The 20,325-nt window shown below is 36.7% G+C and overlaps 1 protein-coding gene across 4 annotated transcripts in view; it reads left to right on the forward strand.

Annotated features, from left to right (window-relative positions):
- The window catches only part of SLC25A13 (solute carrier family 25 member 13), a 124,596-nt gene that overhangs the window by 82,570 nt on the left and 21,701 nt on the right, over positions 1 to 20,325 (forward strand). For all 4 annotated transcript variants that reach the window (XM_067562152.1, XM_067562155.1, XM_067562157.1 and 1 more), the window contains 6 exons: positions 631 to 724; positions 894 to 978; positions 3,110 to 3,194; positions 3,621 to 3,779; positions 9,695 to 9,747; positions 10,673 to 10,753. In XM_067562152.1, the coding sequence (XP_067418253.1) occupies positions 631 to 724; positions 894 to 978; positions 3,110 to 3,194; positions 3,621 to 3,779; positions 9,695 to 9,747; positions 10,673 to 10,753 (557 nt within the window). The remainder of the gene's footprint in view (positions 1 to 630; positions 725 to 893; positions 979 to 3,109; positions 3,195 to 3,620; positions 3,780 to 9,694; positions 9,748 to 10,672; positions 10,754 to 20,325) is intronic.

Genomic DNA, 20,325 nt, shown 5'->3' on the forward strand with positions numbered 1-20,325 from the left:
CCAGGTTTTCCATTTTGTTACAGCCAAGGAGAAGGTCCTAGGAAACTGAAGATGGGGGTGGAGGAGAAGGGAAACTGGGTGAGGAGAGAATGTAAAGATATTCGAAGCTTTCAAAAACTTCCCAGGACTCCTGCCAAATTGGCAGCCTATTAAAACTGACCTTCAAGGGTAGTTGAAGAATTCCATAAACTTGTACTGGTGGCATAGTAAGCTGATCTACAAGCTTGGAACAAGATGTTATCTGCTCCATCTAACCGCTTTTATAGAGAATTCTCTCTGCAACGCCAAAGCTTCATTAATATGGCCTACTGGAATATATACATGAAAAGTTCCACATCTTTGTCCACAGTGTTTGAGGTTTTGTTGTTGTTGTTTTTTCCCTCTGACCCACAACTGATTGTTACCGTATGTCAGATAGCTGAAATCCTGCTGATAGCACTGAGCTTGACGACCAGAAAGCTTTTAGTTGCATGCTGGATGTAGTATTTAAAACATATATTTACATTGTGGCTGGAGCACATTTTGCAGTGTCTTGGTTTCATTTTAAAATGAATGGTGACTCTGAGATGCTTGGGATGTTCTGCTTTGGTTTGATTAGTTTTCCCCTCTCATATTTCTATTCTGTTGTAGAGGAGTTTGTTCTGGCAGCTCAGAAATTTGGTCAGGTTACTCCGATGGAAGTTGACATCTTGTTTCAGTTAGCAGATTTATATGAGCCCCGGGGGTAAGTAGAAATGATTTTTTTTTCTTTTTTTTTTTTTTTTAAATAGTGGGAAGTGGAGGAGTGAGATTCTAATGCACTGCCTAAAAGTTCAGGTAACTTAGAGTTGTTTGAAAACCCATTCCCTCTGTTTAATGTAAATTTCAGTTTAGTGTTTTCTGGGTCTCCACAGACGCATGACATTAGCTGACATTGAAAGAATTGCTCCTCTGGAGGAGGGAACATTGCCCTACAATCTGGCTGAGGCTCAGAGACAGGTAAGAAAAGAAGCTGTAATGATGCTTTTAGTGTACTTTTATTCCTTCTTCCCTCCCAGTGCCGAGCTCCTCTCTCATTGACTTGACTGAGTTAGTCATGTTTCCTTTCTTTTGCACTTTATAGCATAAAGAGCAGGGGGTATTGTTGGAATCTTCGTTTTAAACACCCCCCTCTGCGTCCCCTCCCCCAAAGAAGTTGCTGGTTTTTTACTCTTGCCAGTTAAGAAGATGAAGCATGATTAATTTGATTGTAAGGGTAAAATAAAAAGTGCAAAAGTGCCATCTAAACACTTATAAAAAGATGTATGTTCACTTACTAAAGAAGTTTAACTCTCCCTGATTAACTCCCTCAAAATAGTTTTTAATGAGGAAAGAAGACTTTCTGCTTTCAGAAGGGATGTCAGTTCTGGCATCCAGCATGCTAAATGAAAAAGGCAGCCCTTGTTCTAGAGAGATGTACGTGTTCAAGTCTTCAGCATGTTGTCTGTCTGCTATGCTTTACATTCTGCTGAATATTGAATTGAGGCCTAATTTCATTTAGCATGCCATCACAGTTTAAAAACGAAGACTCTGTTCTGTGTGGAAGGATTCATAAGTTATGTGGCGGGGGGGATGTAGTATATGGGACTGTTCTATGGTTTAACAGAAAATGATCTTTTGTCATTGTGAGAGGCAAAAAACAAACTTGGCAGCTCCTTTTTTTAATCTCATAGGCGTCTTGATTTTTAGTTTGTAATCACGTTTTTGTAGGTCTTTCCAACTTTTTAAAAACTGACGCAGTCTTGGGTATAGATAGTCTTAGAAAAACATAGTTTAAGGGAAACCAAGCTTTGTATCTTGCGAGACTAAATTTTTTTTGCTCTGAGCTTTGGGTCTGTGCAGAGACGCCGGTTTGACCACAATGAATTGATGCAGGCTACATTTTTAGGACTAACAGGCCTTGAGCCAGGCCTCCATGTGTGTGTGTGCGTGCGCATGTGCGCACGCCTCTCTCTTCCCACTGCCCTAATGCAGTGTCCAGGTTTTTTTGAGCAATGCCTAAGTTGTGGATGTGTCACAATGAATTCTAAGTAGCTAGCTCCCAAAAGCTGACCATCTCTTCCTAGAAGCCTTCCAAGAGAGCTGAGAAGCAGTTGTGTACTATGTATTAAGTAGCATAAGCTACAGTAGGTAGCAGTTGGATAGCCAAAAGTGCAGTGATGGAAATAATCTGCTTCGTGCATTCTCTCAAATGTTCCGCTTAGGGGTTGAATGTTTGCTCAGTATTCTTTGTTCTGCTTTATGCTCTTTTTAAAAGATAGGAAATGCCCAAAAAGCCTGTTTAAATCATCCCCCCTCCCAGTTATCAGCTGTACCTCTTCACTCTCTCCCATCCAACTTTTATTTTACTGTCATCTGCTTGGTGCTTGGAGTGAGATTTTCAGCTACTTTGCTACATTTGATTTATTTTTAGGCAATTCAAGCTATTTGCTGTAGATCAGTAGAGTATATAACAGTGAATAAAAAAAGCTGAAAAAATAAATTACAAAAATTGAATATGATTTCAGTAGTGAAATTAAAACTTCCATGTTGTCCTATTCCCTAGAGTATCAACCAACCTTATCAGAGAAGGTAACAGTGGGAAAAGAGAGTGCAAGAAACTACCACCATCTTGGAATTCCTCTTTGCTACTAGAAAGCAATTCTGAACATAGAGCATTTCTTAAATGTAAATCCAGTCAGAGTTTGAATACTAACACACACAGGAATTTCAAAATAGAATTGTTTCCAGGTGTAGAAAATGGTGATTTGTCTGCCAGTTCTTTATTCATAAAGTATTTGGGTCACTGTTTGACTTTGGGGATGTCTAATTGTGTTGGAAACAGCCAATGCTCTTGTCTTTTCCATTCCAGTCATAACAGGTTACATTTTTGCAAAACACAGAAAATGGAGTAAAACTACAATTTTCAGTAATTTTTTTTGTTTTTTTCTAACATACCACTGAGATTACATAGCAGTATCTGACATTGGCTTCATCCTGCACATACTTACGTGTATCTAGCTGGTTATAAGATTCACTGTAGTGAAACGGTAGTCTAATTTTTTTTATTCTTCTCATTGTCCCAAACCCACCCCAAATCCTACCCTTGCAGAAAGCTCCAGGTGATGTTTCTCGCCCTATTCTCATCCAGATAGCAGAATCAGCCTACAGGTTTGCACTGGGTTCGGTTGCTGGAGGTTAGTCATGAATGAATGTAAGAAATTTTGTTTTCACTGTTGCTCTTTCTTTTTCTACTGTTTAAGTGTAGGAAGATGGGCAAAGTTTTATCTTTCTTTTTGAGCCATGACTATGAGATAGAATGAGAGTGGGAGAACCCTTTGTATAATTTCTTTTGTACCTGCAAGTGATCAGAGATTTACAGGTGTTTTTTCTGCCTGGCTTGTTGCCATACTGGTTTCATAAGAGAGGCTAATAATGAGGTAGGGCTATGATGATGCACTTTTAATTAAAGCGGACTGTGACATCTCTTTATGGAACCAGCTTATATTGTAGATGAAAAAGACACAAGTGATCATTGAGATATAAGCATAGTGTGTGTCTAGGACAGTTAAAAAAATTGTATGCAAAGTAACACTTTTCCACACATCAAATTTTGTTTGCAGCTGTTGGAGCCACTGCAGTGTATCCAATTGATCTGGTGAAAACTCGAATGCAAAACCAGCGTTCTACTGGATCATTTGTGGGAGAACTTATGTACAAAAACAGTTTTGATTGCTTTAAGAAAGTGCTGCGTTATGAAGGCTTCTTTGGACTGTACAGAGGTCAGTTTCCAAATGTCATATATAATAATAATAATAAGATACTAAAAAAGAGTTATCTGCCAACCTGAATTCCTCAGTCCCTGATGTTAGGGCTTGAATAAAAGGGGGAAAAAACCTCACATTCTGGGCCTGGTTTATGCTTGTATAATTTAAATGTCTTTGATCAGACTTTTTGCTCGTAATATTGAGTCACAGCTCTCTTCTAGGTCGAGTCTGCAAACTTTTTCATAGTACAAAGTACATCTTAATAGAGAAATTGTCTTGGGGGCCTCTTCTCCCCCCTTCATTGACAATGGCATGGACCACCTTCCCTCCCATCTGCAATTGCATAACACTGCTGTGACATCTACAGCAATTGCTTACAGTGAAAACTTAAAATTAGAAAAGCTTTGATGTCCCTTTAGCGGTTTTTAGTGCAATGGATATCTTGTAATTTTTGTCAAAAGATAATCAAACCATCTACTTTTGCTCTTCTTTTTATTGCACCCTCCCATCTGTTCTATTTCTTTTGCTTGAAAACAAAAGTACCATGTGCAGAACATGTGCTTCACTCATCACAAGTTGTCCATGGAACGTAGTTTGTCATCTTTTATGTACATCAGCCCGTTACCTTGCCTGTCATGGCTCCAACTCAGAACCTAACGGACTATCGGGTTCAAGTACTGACACAAAAAGCAAAGACATCAACAGTATAACTTCAGGTTATGGATAAGTAGTCACAGATAATTATAAACTGATACATGTGGCTGTAGTTTTTCCAGTACTGGCACACAGAAAAAATAAATTACTCTTTTTCTGGAATCAAACATGTTAAGTACACTGTAGGAGGTGTTTTATCCTCCTCTGACTCATTTATCAGTGGAGATAATGACTTTCATTTCCTATTTTGCCCTCATAGAGGCCTGGATTGAAGCTGATTTTGGATATCCTTTTAGAGTAAGCATACTGAATACTGTAGTGACTGCACATCATTTCAGAAAACAATTATTGTTTTTGGTCAGACTTCCTGTAAGAAATTCAACCTGAGGCAGACATGAAGCATGGAAAATTTCAGTCCAACAGACTATAGTTTGATGAAGTTATGAGCAACTGAAAACAGAGGGTTATAATACAAAGTGTTAGACAACCTTAATAATAGTTTGCAGTGGTGCTGTAGCCCTGTTGGTCCCAAGATATACAAGAGGCAAGGTAGGTGAGGTAGTATCTTTTATTGGGCTGGTTTCCTTTGGTGGAAGTACAAGTTTTCAAGCTACGCAGAGCTCTTCTTCAGGTCAGATGCTCTACTTCCTTCCCCAGTCTTTAGGAAGAGCTCTGTGTACCTTGAACGCTTGTACTTTCCACCAACAAAAGTTGGTCCAATAAATGTTACCTCACCTATCTTGTCTCAACCTGAATAATAGGCATTGCTAAACACTCTCCTTGTAATGTGTGCTTTGAATTATTGGATGTTGGTTGACAAACTGCTCTATAAAACACAAATTATGTAGTTTAAACACAATGGAGATTAATACAGCTAAATGTGCTACGAGTTTTTTGAGCAAGCTTAGTAATTTAGTAAAGAGTGCTGACAGATATTTTCTGCTTGCTAGACGTTTCTCGCAACCAAAACCTTAAAAAGTGCCCAACTGTTAATATAATTTATTTCCAAATGTTTGGAAATGTTTCCAAATGTTTACAGCTGATTTACTTGAGTTTCCAAAATAACAAATTGGTGCCATCAGGATGCCAAGAGAATTCCATTGTATCTTCTTCTGACTAGTTGTATAAACGCTGTAACACGGGGTGAATTTCAAATTGGAGAAACCATCAAACATGTCATGCATAAAGATAAACATCTTTTGCTCATCACATTGTTTGTACTTTATCCTATCTTGCTCCTTTTGCCAGTTTTTGGGCATGTAATATTGGGTTTATGAGCTTGTTCCACCACAGCCCATCTTCTCCTTTATCTTGAAGTAAGGGCTGAATCGGTGAATTTTCATTCAGTTTGGCAGTCTTGACGTCCTAAACACAGGATTATGATCTCATTTCAGGATTAAACGGGAGGAAAAATGGTTTTATTTTGAACAATGCAGTCATTGTAGAGGCAATTTGCTGACAAAGTAAACTGCATTTTCTGCAAATGCTTTGTTTGAAGTTTGCCCTAGTGTAACTTCTCTTTTTAAAGATGAATATAGATGGAATATATTAAAGAATTTAGAAGGCCCTCTAGCCACTTGTTGTGACTGTTGAGCTGCTACATGATTACCAGGTGGATGACAAAAGGACACTGGGAATGTTTGGCAGCAAAGGGGAGGATGAAGAGGTTCCAGTTAGGTTTGAATGCTGTGGGGATGACAAGAATTTGAGGGACCAATTTACAGATTAGTACATTTACTTGCTGTATAGTACTTTGGACAAAAAAAAGTAATGGTCACGTCATGCTACCATCTGTAGTTCCCTGTTAATTCAGTATTTAAGGTTAAAGTAGCACATTTGCCACTGTTTAATAACTGCGGCTCTTTATTGTTATATGAGACATGTAAATGTTTGTTAGCAGCTATGGAAACTTCAGTAGTCTGAAGAGCTCTTAGCCTTAACAGTGCAATTATTCAAACCTTTAAAAAAAATTAGAATTGAGATAGTTGAGCATTAGACGCTCTGTACGCTGCAGTGTCAGACAAGCGAGTAAGTCTTCCAGATCCTACTCTTTAGTGAACCATTTCAAAGGGTATTTTTTAAACAGACCAAATTTTTCCATTCACTGAAGTGAACAGAGATTTTTTTTTTTCCACTTCAGTTTTTAAGAGCAGAAATACCATGTCCTAAACCACCAATCTCAGATAAGGATAAATTACACCATCTTGTGGATGTAAAGAGAGCATTAAATTTTCTTTAAAGAGAACTCAGTCCTATGGGTAATTGGGATAGTGTTACTGGGAGTGCACCCAGATACCAGTTAATGAGCACAGTATAAACACTGGTACAGACTTTTTGTAACTTTTTAGCATACCAATGTGGAAATACCCCTTCTCCTGGGGAAGGGGAGAGACCTGGCATCTTTGACCACAAATGGTAAGGATTTTTTTTTCTCTTAATTCCAAAGATGGCACCTCCAGTGCCACAGTACCCCCCAATTCCTCATAATCTATAGACTTTAATCACTCCTTTTGATCATGATCTGACTTTTCATGAGTCATGTACTACTATTGAAATGGGATCTCTATCATAGAAACTTTATTTTCTGAAAACTTACAATTGGGTACCAATGTATGGGGTGGTAGTGTAAACCTACTCTCATATTGTGTGTTTTCCTGTGTAAATTATGTTTTCTGTTACCAACTCTGTATTGTGTCATATGGGTTTCAAGCATTTTACATAGATAGATCAACAACTCTTCCCACCAACTCACTTGTGTCTGTGTGGTATAGTTTCCTGATACTAAAAAAAAAAAAAAAAAATAAAGCATGGTGTGAAACCCAAACCTGACCATCCACAGAAATCTATAATATATTTTTGCTGAATAAGACCTGTCTTTAATGTTGTTCCCACTACTGAAATGGAGCAGATACAGTTTAGAGTGCTAACATACTAATTTGAAAATTGTTTTTCTAATCCATAAACTCTTAGTTGAATTTGCTATACTACGTTTTTGCCATATCCATCTTTGTCTTCTTTCAGAGCTGTAGTGTGATGTAAACATGAGATGTGAGGTCAGAAACCAAAGATGCGAATGGGAAAACTGCAATTAAGTAGTAGTTCTCTTTATATATAATGTTTATAGATGGTGCACACAGCAAACATCTCTAATTAAAGTTGCCTAAGTATTTGCATATTATGAAGGGCTTTTTTGTAGTTGCTTTATAATTTTCACTTTTTGGGTTGAAACTTCTTCTCTGAAGTAAATTTTTGTGGAAAGTTTGTGTGAAAACAGTTCAGTTGGGTTTTTTGAGTCCGAAAGAAGGCAGGTGTGAAGAAATGACTTTTTCCAAGATAAACACATTTTTGCTACATTTTTAGCACCTTTGCTACCTTGAACATTTGGGGGTAGAAAAAATATGGCCAAGAGCCCATCCCAAATCTGGCCAGTGAAAAACAGTTTGATTTGGCCCAGTTATAAGTCTTCCAGATAATGGACACTTACAATTTATTCAAATTAACAATCTCCCAATATTCTGTCACTGCACGTTTGTCAAAGTCAATGGGAGTCTTTCTGTTGACTTCACTGGGCTTGAGGTAGAGTGTAAAGTATCCATGCACCTTCTATCATGTTCAGGAAAGGCCCAAATATACTGTTATGCTGGTGTAAATTCAGATTTATCTTAGATTTATAAAGTGGCGAATGCAAATAGAATTAGGCCCAAAACCAAGGCATGGATTGTTAGAATTCCATCTTATTCACTAAGTGCACAGTGAATGAAACAGGGACACACTGTGGCTGAATGAGACAGGGATCCTTGGGAAAAGTAGTCATTAATTGCATGATTACACATTATCATAGTGTATTTGCATGGAAGACAGAGTTAAGGGTGCACATGCAACTAGAACTGATTGAAAAAATTCAAAATTTAAAATTCTTCAGCCAAATGAGGACAGTTTTCTTTTGCAATATATGCAGTTATAGCATTGGGATTTTCTTTCGTTTGAATGTTTAACAATTTAACTATAATGCTGTTTTAACAGTTGTTTCGTGTGAAGAAATGTCCCCGTGTGAGGTTGTGATGATGCACATAGTACCTATATACTATTTCTTGAAATGCAGAATATAGTTTTAAATTCAGATGATTGCTTCTGAAACAACAAGCCAGATGATACTGTTGTCAGCAAATGTCAGTAGCAAACAGAAAAGCTGAAGGGTTGGAGCAAGACAGAAAAAAATCCATGGGTCAGATCAATGTGTTTTTCATCTTATCTGTCATCCAAACATCCCGTGGGGTGGCAAAAAAAAAGCCCTTGGGCAAGCAGGCTCCTTTAACATAGAACTATAGTTGTAGCCTCTTCACCCAAACATGAGAATGAAGAGAATTGCAAATGTTAGACTTAGTGTAATTTACCCAGAAGTGCTGTGTAAATTATTGAAATACTTGAGGCCTGCTCCTGCAACTCTTGCTCTTGGGGTTACTCCTTGCGTAGCTAAATAGTGCCCTAAATCACACTCCCTTTTCACTGTGCACACTGCTGCACTTGAGGTAGCGTTCTATCCCCATATCCCTCCTGTAAGGTTCTGTATCTTCTTTAGATCATGTCAGCTGAACTATTACAAAAAAATAGATCATTTTAACTCAACAGAGCTGTGCTGACCAGAGACTCTCAGTTCCAACTGTGTAGTGCAGCTCTGTTAAGAGAAATCAGAAATTTCATATACTGGTATCTAAATAACAAAAGTTCCAATGTCTCAGCTTTGGAGAGTTAGACCTGTAGACAAAGTGCTTGACTTAAGAATGCAGTTATACATGTTTGGCTGTTTTGCATTACTTTCTTTCATATCCCCTTAGGTCCTTCCACCTTATGCTGTTGTTTCATGCCAGCAAAATGCTTTATCCTCTTGATTTTAAAATGCAAACAATTTGCTTCCCACTGCCTGAACTACCTTAACTTTTGTCTGAGGAAATAACAGAGAACAAATTTTGATGTATAGAGCAGAATACAATGTTATTTTGGTAAACCTATCTTGGTATGTACATTTCTTAAATCACTAATATTAGTTTAAGTGCAAAGTAACTAAAATATGGATAGGAAGTTGCTTTGACTTCATGTGGCAGTGAGAAGTTTGTTCTTGAAATGGAATGTTTAAGTACTCTCATTAAATGTAATAGCAGAAAATTGCCTTAAAAATTGCCCCCATTTCTGTGTGGTGATCTTTGCATATAGCCGTTGATTTGTTTAGTTAATGCTAAGTTATTTAATACATTTAAGCTCTCTTTGTGTGTTTACAGGTCTTTTGCCACAATTATTGGGAGTAGCCCCAGAGAAGGCCATAAAACTTACTGTAAGTCTGAGGTGGGGGGGATGTTCTAGCCTTTAGCCATCATGTGTGTGTCTGAATTTCCAATGACAAGATGTAGGGTTTTTGTGCTTTAGTGTGTTAAAATTACATTCCAGGGTTTTGTTAGATGGGGTTTTACTTACAAAAGGGTACAGCAATTGCTCACATCTCACCCATGGGCACTGCAAGTGGTGTGCAAGCAGCATACTTGTATTTCTGAAAAGAGACTGATTAAACCTATCATTTGGGGGCTTAATTCAAAATGTATAAAGTCTCCCTAACCCACTAGTTTTACTCCTCTGTCTGTTTTTGAAGTAGCCCAAGCCTTGATTTTGTTTCTTCTCACAAAAGAATAAGATTTTTTTTATTTTGCAGTAGTTGTGTTTAATTCCTAGATTAATATAAAATAATTCTCGCACACAATGGAATTCTGATATGAAAGGAAACGGTTTGCATGTATTCTTATTATGTACATTACTTGTCTTTACCTCACATAATTTTAGATTTTTTGAATATTTTGAAGGCATTAAAGAATTTCTCATTATAACCTAATCATAATGTATTGTTTATACACAAAAGCCAGTGATAATATTTCTTTTTCATTAAGCTAACATTGCTATAAAACCTACTGCATCTTGAAATCCAATTTTAAAGCACCTTTCAGTTACCATTTTGGAGACTTTTCTTGAAACTTATGATTATTTCATGTATCTTTAAAATAATGTATTTATTTGAAGGAACAGTATTACATCCAGCTTTACAATATTTCATATACTCTGTAAGATTTTATTTAATAACTAACTGTTTGGTACCTTGATGACCGATGTAGCATCTGGATTTATTTGCATTTTTAATTGCACAGAATTTGTAATTATTATGTAGCTTTTCACTCCTTATTTAACAGTTTTCATAAATCCTTGTTTTTAAGGTTAATGATTTTGTGAGAGACAAATTTATGAACAAAGATCATTCTGTTCCCCTGGCAGCAGAAATTCTTGCTGGTGGTTGTGTAAGTATCTTCTTTACATTTCCTACATTTGGGAGAGAGTAAAATATACCATATACGATTACATTTTGTGGACTAAGATTTCTGTTCAACCACAGATCCAGTACAAGGAGAGAATCTACTAGAGCAACTCAGTTCTTTCCTAGATAGTCCAGTTCTTGATATGGAAGGGTAAACATTTCTGTGCTTCTTGCCTTTTAACTAATTTATATAATTCTTCACAGCTTAGAATTGTTTCCTTAATAAAGGCACATTGGCTGCAGCTTATGGCCTAAATAGGATTCATGCTACCTTTCCAAAAGTTAATAATTAGTGCATTATTTCATTGTGGCACCCACCATGCGATGTCATTTCTTTATGTTGTATTGCACCTGCTAATTTTCACTTTTTGCAGTGATACTGGCTTTGTAAATGGCAAAAACTACTCATGCTTCCTTGTGTTCACAGGAGATGTAGGTTGTATAATGTTAACTACTGCATAATGCATTCCGGAGTGTAGGCTGTATTTAAAACCCACCATGGTTTAGAAGACTGTTTTCCTTGCATGGAATAGTATCTTAATGAACAGCCGGTGTCATTCTGCAAATGACAATATTTTATACTTTTAGTTTAGTTCTATATAATCATATCTCACTCTATCTGGTGTATTGATTTTGTTCATGCAAATATAAATAAGTAAAATGAACTCTTGTTCAAAGACCAATGCACTTTAAAGATAAAGAACACTGTTTATTTAAACTGGCTTTGATCACTGGGGCAGAGCGGTGCTGGTATATTTTCAATCTAATTTAGTTTCTGCTGTCATAAAACAGATGAGGTCACATTTTAAAGCAGTTTCTATCTGTGCTGAAAATTGTTGAACAACTTAAAAACAAATAATTCTTTCTTAACATCAGTAGTGCAGAGATTCATGCTGTATGTGCTTGCAAAGAGCATGTTGTAATTATCTGAGCTTCAGGGTGCAGTTGTTTGAATATAGTACAGACTGAGAAGTCCTGGCTTTCTGTAATTTTCATGAGATGGGGCAGGATTTGGCTGCTGTCTGACTGCTGCTTTTGTTTGATCATTGACCTGTCGTAGACTGCCAGGTAGGATCCTCTTGTTCTGTAACTTTAGGAGCCGTTCAGAAAAAAAGAATGTGGGCCTTTAAGGACCCAAATAAAAGCACACCGTAACTGAAGGGAAAATGCAATAAAGTACTTGTGGATACAAAACCTTTTGCCTCTCCCATTTAGAACATTTTTAGTTATGTGCATATGTCATGTAGAATTCAATGCGTCTTTACAACATGAAAATGCATTAATTTAACCTAGTTTTTTTTATTGGTAGATTTGAATTTTTTATGTAGTGCAGATAACACTAGTTCTTTCACTGTAACCTATCATTTATGAGAATGCTGCAGCAAGTCTTTTTCAATAGTTCATTGTAAACTAAGGATCTGCTTTAAGAGGAAGATGGCTTGAGACGTATATTAAACATGCTGTAAATGTTGGATTATCCCAGTTGGTATTTGAAATATAAAATTAATTGAGATTCCGCATAAAGTTCTGGCAGAAGATGTGGAGGCAGAGTGCCTTGAGTTTTCTTTAATTGAAGTGTTTCACTTAAGAGTGCAGTTTAGTGCCAGCTAGATAGGTTGTGACATGTATTGTCTTCCTGCAGGTGGTCCTTTTCTTTTCTTTTCTTTTTTTTTTTTTTTTTGTATGTGTGCATCCGCTTCAGATTTACAGTACAGATTGCCATTAGACATGATGCCTAGTTATTGGCTGCAGTGGGAGCAGACTGAGTTCTTTGGAAAATCCCACCCTTGTCTTTTACTTCTACTTAAAACATTGAAAATCCCTCGTGGGAGGCAAGTAGACAGTGGCATGTAGTATAGTAGATAGCATTATGGCTTATTGTCAATCATTATTCTACAGAAAGTCACAGGATTCCATGAATGTCACAGTTCATCCTAAAGGAGGGCACCCTATTAACATTAATTTTTTAGGGGAAAGCTGTCCTACCAACTTTCCGCTCCTCATGCTCAGATCTCAACTACAAATGGGTGTTAAATTTACATTTAAAAATGTTGGTCGCCTTTTCTGATGCATCTCCTATGTCTGGATTCTTTGATTAAGCAGGAACTTGTACACCTTTTAATCTAATAAACGTGGGTATTTATTTTTAATTTCAGCTTGAAGGATAGTGGGAGGACCAAGCAGCTCTGTAGATATATTTCTCTTTGGAAATACAAAGGGCTTTCAAGGGTTCAGTATCACATGAGCAGTTCCACTCCGCTGTTCGCCCAACCATTGCCAGGCGTTGACTTTTAAGTCTCTGGGGAGCTCACCTTGCGTCATAATTACTGAGAATTAGTACACATGGCTGACTTTTGCACTTGTAACCAAAGCTGCTTGTTTCATTGAACAAGCCTTTTTCTGTTTTGTAAACTGTTTTCTCCCCTGCAAAAAAATGCAGAAAGATCTTTGCTTCATGACCTCATGGTATTTAGTTCAGCTAACAGCCTGTTTCATAGCTTTTATTATGTGAAGATGAAAGTGGTAGTTTGTCTAAAATTAAAAGAAAATAAAAAAAAAATCCTAGAACACAATTAAAAGAAAACTATAACCTTTCTAGATTAGTTTGATACAGTAGTTAAAGGATAGTTGATGTGTAAATCACTCAGTTGAATCAGAAGTGCGAAATTCTGCTTCCTCACTTATAAGGAATTCTGCTACTATAAGGTCACGCTGCTGTTATTTATTAATATATATTGAGTGCAGTAATTTGCACGGTGCTTGACAGCCACAAAAAGATATGGTCTCTACCTATTTGGTACTCTGATCTTGATTTGTGGTTTTTGAGAATCCTTTATAATCCCACACACTATTATAGTACTATAAATCTTCACTTCCAAGATACAGTAAACTGTCCAATAATACTGTGGGCCAGGAATTCAGAACTGCTAAATACTTATGCAGCAAATATAGGTTATTTCCTCAACTTTAAAAATGTACCTAGTTGTCCTAATATTGCAACTACCTACAAGGATACCATGATAAGAGGATGTTTATGGCTGTAGGTGCAGGGTGACCAAGGTTGAGCTCCTTTTGTAGTAGTAATAATCTTAAAACTTCCAAAAGAAAACTTGAAAGTTGGGAAGAAAAATGTTATTTCACACTGGTAACTGTCCAGAGAAAGCTACTGGCGTCTAAGGCCATCCTGCTTTTAATGATATACCATAGCATTGACTGAACAGGGGGAAGGCGAACCAACAAAATGTAGAAAGCCAATTTTATTTTGAAAAATGGTTATTAATATTGCATGCAACTGCTTATGGCTGTTAATTGGTTAATACATTAAGTACTTTTTTGATACAGTAACACAAATCATTCTCTCATTTGGGTCATAATCACAGAGTACAAGCTCTAGTTGCACCATGATTTAAAGTAAAACTGACTTTTTGTAAGAAGGCGTATGTGTCATAAAACACGAGGTGAATATTCTGCTTTCTTGCATAAATATTATTTTTCTTTATAAATGAAATGATGGCAAAATGAATAACTTGTGTAACTCTGGAAGTAAGGGCAGAAAAGATTCAAGTATTCAAAATAAACTATATAAAAAAAAATACAAATAGTCGGTCACTGGATTGTTAGCTGCAGTAGGAAAAATAAGCAGTATGACTTAAAATAAACACCTATACAAAATCTCTAAACTACTTGCATTTACTGATATAAACACACCTATAAATCAGTAGTGTGATATTTTGCAAGAAGCACTACCAAGCAAAATGCTGTTCTTTCCTTAGTGAGCAAGTACACACTCTTTCCCTACACAGCTTCTGTGTGTCCTCACTATTAACCCTTTTAAATCATGTAGTACAGTACAATTACAGCTCCCATACAAACTTGCTTTTATTTAGATTGTTGAGACAGATTTAGAGAGAGATTTCTAGAGGTTTTATGTTTATAATAACAAAGTTGAGACATACCGGACCTGCATGGATAATCTCAACTCTCCCATGGAACATAAAAATTAAATGTTATAGGATTTGGGGGTTTGCTTAACTAGAACATGTGCAAAATTCTGGTCAGCAATAACTTATAAAAGGTAAATGCACTAACATTCCGTGGAAGTTGTGACAAATAATCAATCCCACTGCAAATTCTTAATACTATTACTTACAACATTGCTTTTGTTTTTGAAGATAAGGATGAGTCCAATGGTGTCCTGTGAGTTGTGTTCTCTCTCTAGCATTTTGTAATTAAGGCACAGAGCTGGAGGACTAGAATTTCCAGAACCTTCTTGGATATCTTGCCTGCAAGAATCCAGAGATTCTTACAAGACTGTAGACTAAAGGAAACGGGAGGTGCCATTCCTGTTTTCCGAGTGCAGAAACTTACATCTGATAAATTTATTTTATTTGGCTGAGAAATCTGGGTTATGGATAAAAAGAAAGTCAGAGCTATATGCCAGGAAAAAAAAATGCGTATGAGAGAGAAAATAGAACAGCCTCATTCTTCTTAATGCTAAAAGTTCTGGTACAGTATATTTAGGTAGTTAGAGAAATAATGGTGTTCTTTATGATTGCTGATATTAACTTTGAAAGGAAACGGAGTACACTTTTTTGAACTCTTAAAAGATTAACTCTAAGAGGTCTATTCTCCCATCGATACATGCATATAACTGCCATTAGTGTCAGTGGAAGTCACACATGCATATAAAACCCAAGATTCACTTTTCTGGTTTAAGGAGGAAAATCCAACTTTCTTTTCCTTGCCAATTGAAATTAAAGCTGTCTATTTATTAACTTGCTTAAAAGTTCCTTAACTTAAATATCTGTTTATTTATCTGTTAAGCATAAGGCCTTCTTCTATGACATACAGTGTATGAATAAGTTTTAAATATATAAAAAACATTAACCTCTGGTACGTATATCTAGATCCAGACTCAAATTTAATTTGAGAGGGTACCATTTGGTAAAGCCAGATGTACTTTAAAACTGTTACATTTGAATTGTTTCCAGTTAATTGTTCATCCAACCTTAGTTTTAGGTGCTTTATTAAAGATTGGTGGCAGTATAAAGTAACATAATATTCTATCAGGGAAGGGAGAGTGTATGGTGTATATTTATCCTTCCACCCTCTAGACCAGATGAGAAATTCCAAGCCATCTTTCCTTGTAGTTTTGGATTTTCTCCCACTAGTTCGCTGAATTTTTCACCCACCCCATCTGTTTAAAATTGCCTTTCATAATGCATGTAGGGCATGTGCATGTACGCACACAAAATACCTACTCCAAATGATTATTTCTCTGTAGTATATATACTCCTCTTTTATGCTTGTTCATTTAATATACATTTTCCAAGACAGATTCCCTGGAACAAATCAGAGAGGCTGACTTTTTTTCCCAATAGAATTTATACAGATCATAAAACAATCGGGGGGGGGGGATGGTTTTAGTTAAATTGTTTCAAAGCCTAAAGCATAGAATCTTTTTGGACTATAAAATCTTATTTTTCCATTGAATGTGCTTAATGTTCTGCACATTTTAAATATTTTAAAACATGGTTTTACTATTCTATTGGAAACAACAATTGTGAAAATTTACTGTATAGACAAGATATTTTATAGCCCCAAAAATATTATTTGTTTTAAGTTACCTTTAACTACACCATACTTTCCCCTCCTCCTTTTAAAGGAATTTGAACATTTTAGTGTTTACCAGGACAGGTCCAAAAAACCAAAATCTTAAACCCAAATCAGAGATTCAAATCCAGTAATCTAATAGAAATGGGAAGATACTTATTATGTGACAATACCAAGAAATAATGGGTTACAGTTTTAATACAGCTACCATGCCTTAAGGCATGGAAGGTCTGTAAATCATTAAATGATACCACTAGTAGTCAAAATAGACAAAAGTACAGCAGGCAGAGCCAGATGTTAACATATTTGACAGGTCTGTAACTTAATTGCTTTCATAACACCAATCAAGTAGGCTCCACTTTGATTTCTTGGCGAGGCTTCTGAAGAACAGTTTTACCTATAAAGTGGAAAATATCAAATCTACTGTTTTTTCCATTGCAGAACTGGTCAGAGCTTGTAAATAAACCATCTTTTTTCTGTTTAGCCATGTTGTTAAGAAATGAAGGTGAAGAAATCTCAGTAACTTGTATCTGTTTGTCTCAGAAATTATTCAAGCAGGAATCTACTTCGCTCCGTTGGATCAGACGAACTGCAATTCCATTTGTGCGTTGTTTAATGTGAATGTCTGAGAGAGCTTGCTTCCCAGTCTGTTACATGTGGACATTGAGGTAGCTGTAAGTCTTGGCGATCGCAGCGTACCAACTTGGCTGTACGAGCTATCCAAACTAAAGACCCGTACCCAGAGCTGAAATAACTAACCCCCAACGGAGAGGCAGACTGAGAAAGTGCAACTCTACCTGGCAGTGTGAAGGTGGCTCCTTTGCTGCGCTTATCAATATCTGGTCATAAGCAGAGTGAGCCAAGTGGTGACGATCACAGGTGTGCTACACATTCTCAGGGGCAAATGTACATGTACTGCATGTGATGCCCATTGCTGGAGAATGCCATCCACACCCTTCTATAGATAGGAGCACAGCCAGGAGAAGGGTGAGCAGTCAGTGAAAGAGTAGAGTTCTCCACCTTCCTATCAGCCAGGAGGCGAGTCGAGTGCCCTTCTTAGCAGCTGGGAGGGGCAAACAAGTCGAGTCAAGAGCTGGCTGGTTTGGGTATCTCCTGTAGAGCTGGTTGAAAAATAACATTATGAAAAATGTATAGCTACTTCCATTTCACAAAATTTGAAATGGACCCTTTTTTCCAAAAATTAACCATTCTTTTTAGCCAAGACATTATTGAAATGGTTATCAGGACGTTTCATCTGCTGAACCCCAGGATTTTCAATGGTGAGTTTACTGAAAAACCCTGGTTTTCAGTAAATGAAATACTTTTATAAAAATATAGATTAAAATATGAAAAATTACTGGATTTAAAAAAAAAGAAAAGAATTAATTAAATCTTTGATTTTTTTTCTTTTTTTTTAAAGTCACTTTTCAAAGAATCAGCTTTTTTGTCTGAAATTTTTGAACCAGCTCTGTTCTCATCAGAATGCTTGTTCTTGAGTGGTCCTACGAAGACAAGTCTTGATGTCTATCTTGGATCCAAGGTGGTTTTCAAATCTGGGTTTCAGTAAGCTGAGACCGAACTGATCTCTCTCTCCCTAGAACCCAGTAGACAGGAAAGGAGATGTCCAGTGTAGGGGCATGTGTGCTGATACTCTTTTGATCTACCGTTGTTTTAACAACAGGACTTTTGAAGAGAATAAGACTGTTTAAGACCCTGGACTGGGACTTTTAGGTTCAGTGTCCGGTTCTGTCATAGGCTTCCTGTGTAACCGCGAGCAAATCACTTAATCTCAGTTGCCCATATATGACATGAAGATAATGTTTCTTTCTTTCTCTCACCTTTCGTGTATCTTGTCTATTTAGGTTCTTATCTTCCTCAGAGAAGGGCTCTTCTTCTTTGTGTTTGTACAATGCACACTAGGTGCTACTAAACGAAAAAGGGGCGGGGAACATAGTAACATGCAGTCTGCGTGGGTCTAGGACACGAGGGGTTTTCTGAACAGCCTATCAGGCAAATTATTGCAGTCTTAAAAGTTCCATTTCAAAGATTAGGAGCGATTGGGAGAAAGTGACACCTTGATGGGATTTTATTTTAAGGTCGGTTTGGGATAGTTCGTATATATACATTATGTAATATATAGAAAAACAGTGGTTACCATTAAAAAGGCAGTACTGACTCTCACTATGGAGAAATGTTGACATTTTTCTAATAGCCCTCTTATAGGCCACATTAATTAATAAGTAATGTGATGACCCAGATTCTTATTTTATTATAATAATTTAACCTCTATATTGTGGTAGTGCCTGAAGGCCACATCCATTGTGCTGAGCAACATAATAAGTTACAATCCCTGCTCCAAAGAACTTAATATCTAAAACCAAGACATGAGAAGGGAATACATGAGCAGTCCAGGGTAAGGGTTGGAGAAAGGGGGTAACAAATAACTATAATAGGATTTGCACAATTGTTAGCTAATCCGTAGTAGTGATCACAGCTCTCCACAAGCTCAGCTGTCACCAGTTTGTATTTTACCGTATGCATTATGGATGAGGTGAGTTTTGAGGAGGGACTTGGAGGATGAAGTGACAATATTAGATATGCAGCCAGCTGTAAAGTGTAAGCAATCTCCAAATACCCTTAGCTGAGAGTAGAGTGTAAAAGAGATCATGGGTTAGAGATGATGGAGGTCAGAGCTGTTAAAATTACATTTCACAGTTACTGAAAAAAATCTCTGGAAGGAGAAATCTGCAGCTTCATTTGGGCAAGGAGTCATTTAAATTCACACCATGTACATATCCACAGACCTTGCTTCCTGAAGGTTAAGCTGTATTCTCCAGAATCTACAGTTGATCTTTTCAATGAGTTCCTAGCAGTTTCCACTTGTGAAGATGGGTCATATTGAGTGTAGGTGCAAAAAGCTCCAGTTACACTAAGATATGAAGTCCCCATTCTTTTTATTGTGGTAGTGATGAAATCCAACTTAAGACCATAAAATACTTACGGTAGAGCTAGATGACTTTTGACCCAAATAGTCAAGTATAAAACAGACAAGTTACTTCTTACATAGATGTATAGTTGAAGTGGTGTGTATTAAATTAATATTTTTTCCCATGGGGTGGACCTCCATTTTCTTGCAACCAAAAGAAAAATATCTAGACTTTTTCTGCTTTTCCTTTTCCACCTAGGGAAGCAGAATGAAATGAGAAGGGATATGATACATATGTAGAATTCTGTACAAGGTTATACTGCCATCGAGAGGTGGTCTGATGATATCATAAACTCCAAGATCAGAGTAGTGTCACATAAAGGGAATTGTAAAGAAGAAAACATTAACATATATTTTTAAAAGTGCACTTTTTATTTATTGTGTCCATATATTAAGGCACATTAAACATTTTATAGGCAACCTGGTTTGTATAGTTGTGTGTTATGTATAATTCTTGGATGATGGAGATATTCAACTTTTAATTTCATGCCTTCCATCAAATAGACTATCAACATTATTTTTTAGTATATTATCATTAAAAAAATCACTCAAATTATAAGTTTAAGTGATGCTTTAAAAACAGTACAAATAAATTGTCTTTATATCAGGTATTCTATCATTGCAGTACAGTGTATTTTGTAGATCCTGCAGGGGATTTTCCATACAGCACTTTTAGTATGAATTCCCAGACATCGGTCGCACTTCTCTAAGGATGATGCTACTACTATGGCTGCAGATTTTCTTCCATTTATCTGAAATAGGACATCAATGGCTGGATTGAGATTGTGCTGATTTATATGTTATAGTAGCACCTTATGAGTTCGTGAATGAGATTTAAAATATGGCTTTGGAAGGAAGAGAATTTCAGCCCAGTAATTGAGGCTGACCCCCATCCATGGCATGTATTGACACAATTATAATGCAGCTTTTGGAAGGCCAGTCTTCATTAGTTGAGA

This window comes from Emydura macquarii, unplaced genomic scaffold (genome assembly GCF_026122565.2).
Source record: "Emydura macquarii macquarii isolate MOO-44397 ecotype Brisbane River unplaced genomic scaffold, CSIRO-AGI_Emac_v2 contig_2422, whole genome shotgun sequence".
Classification (NCBI taxonomy): domain Eukaryota; kingdom Metazoa; phylum Chordata; order Testudines; family Chelidae; genus Emydura; species Emydura macquarii.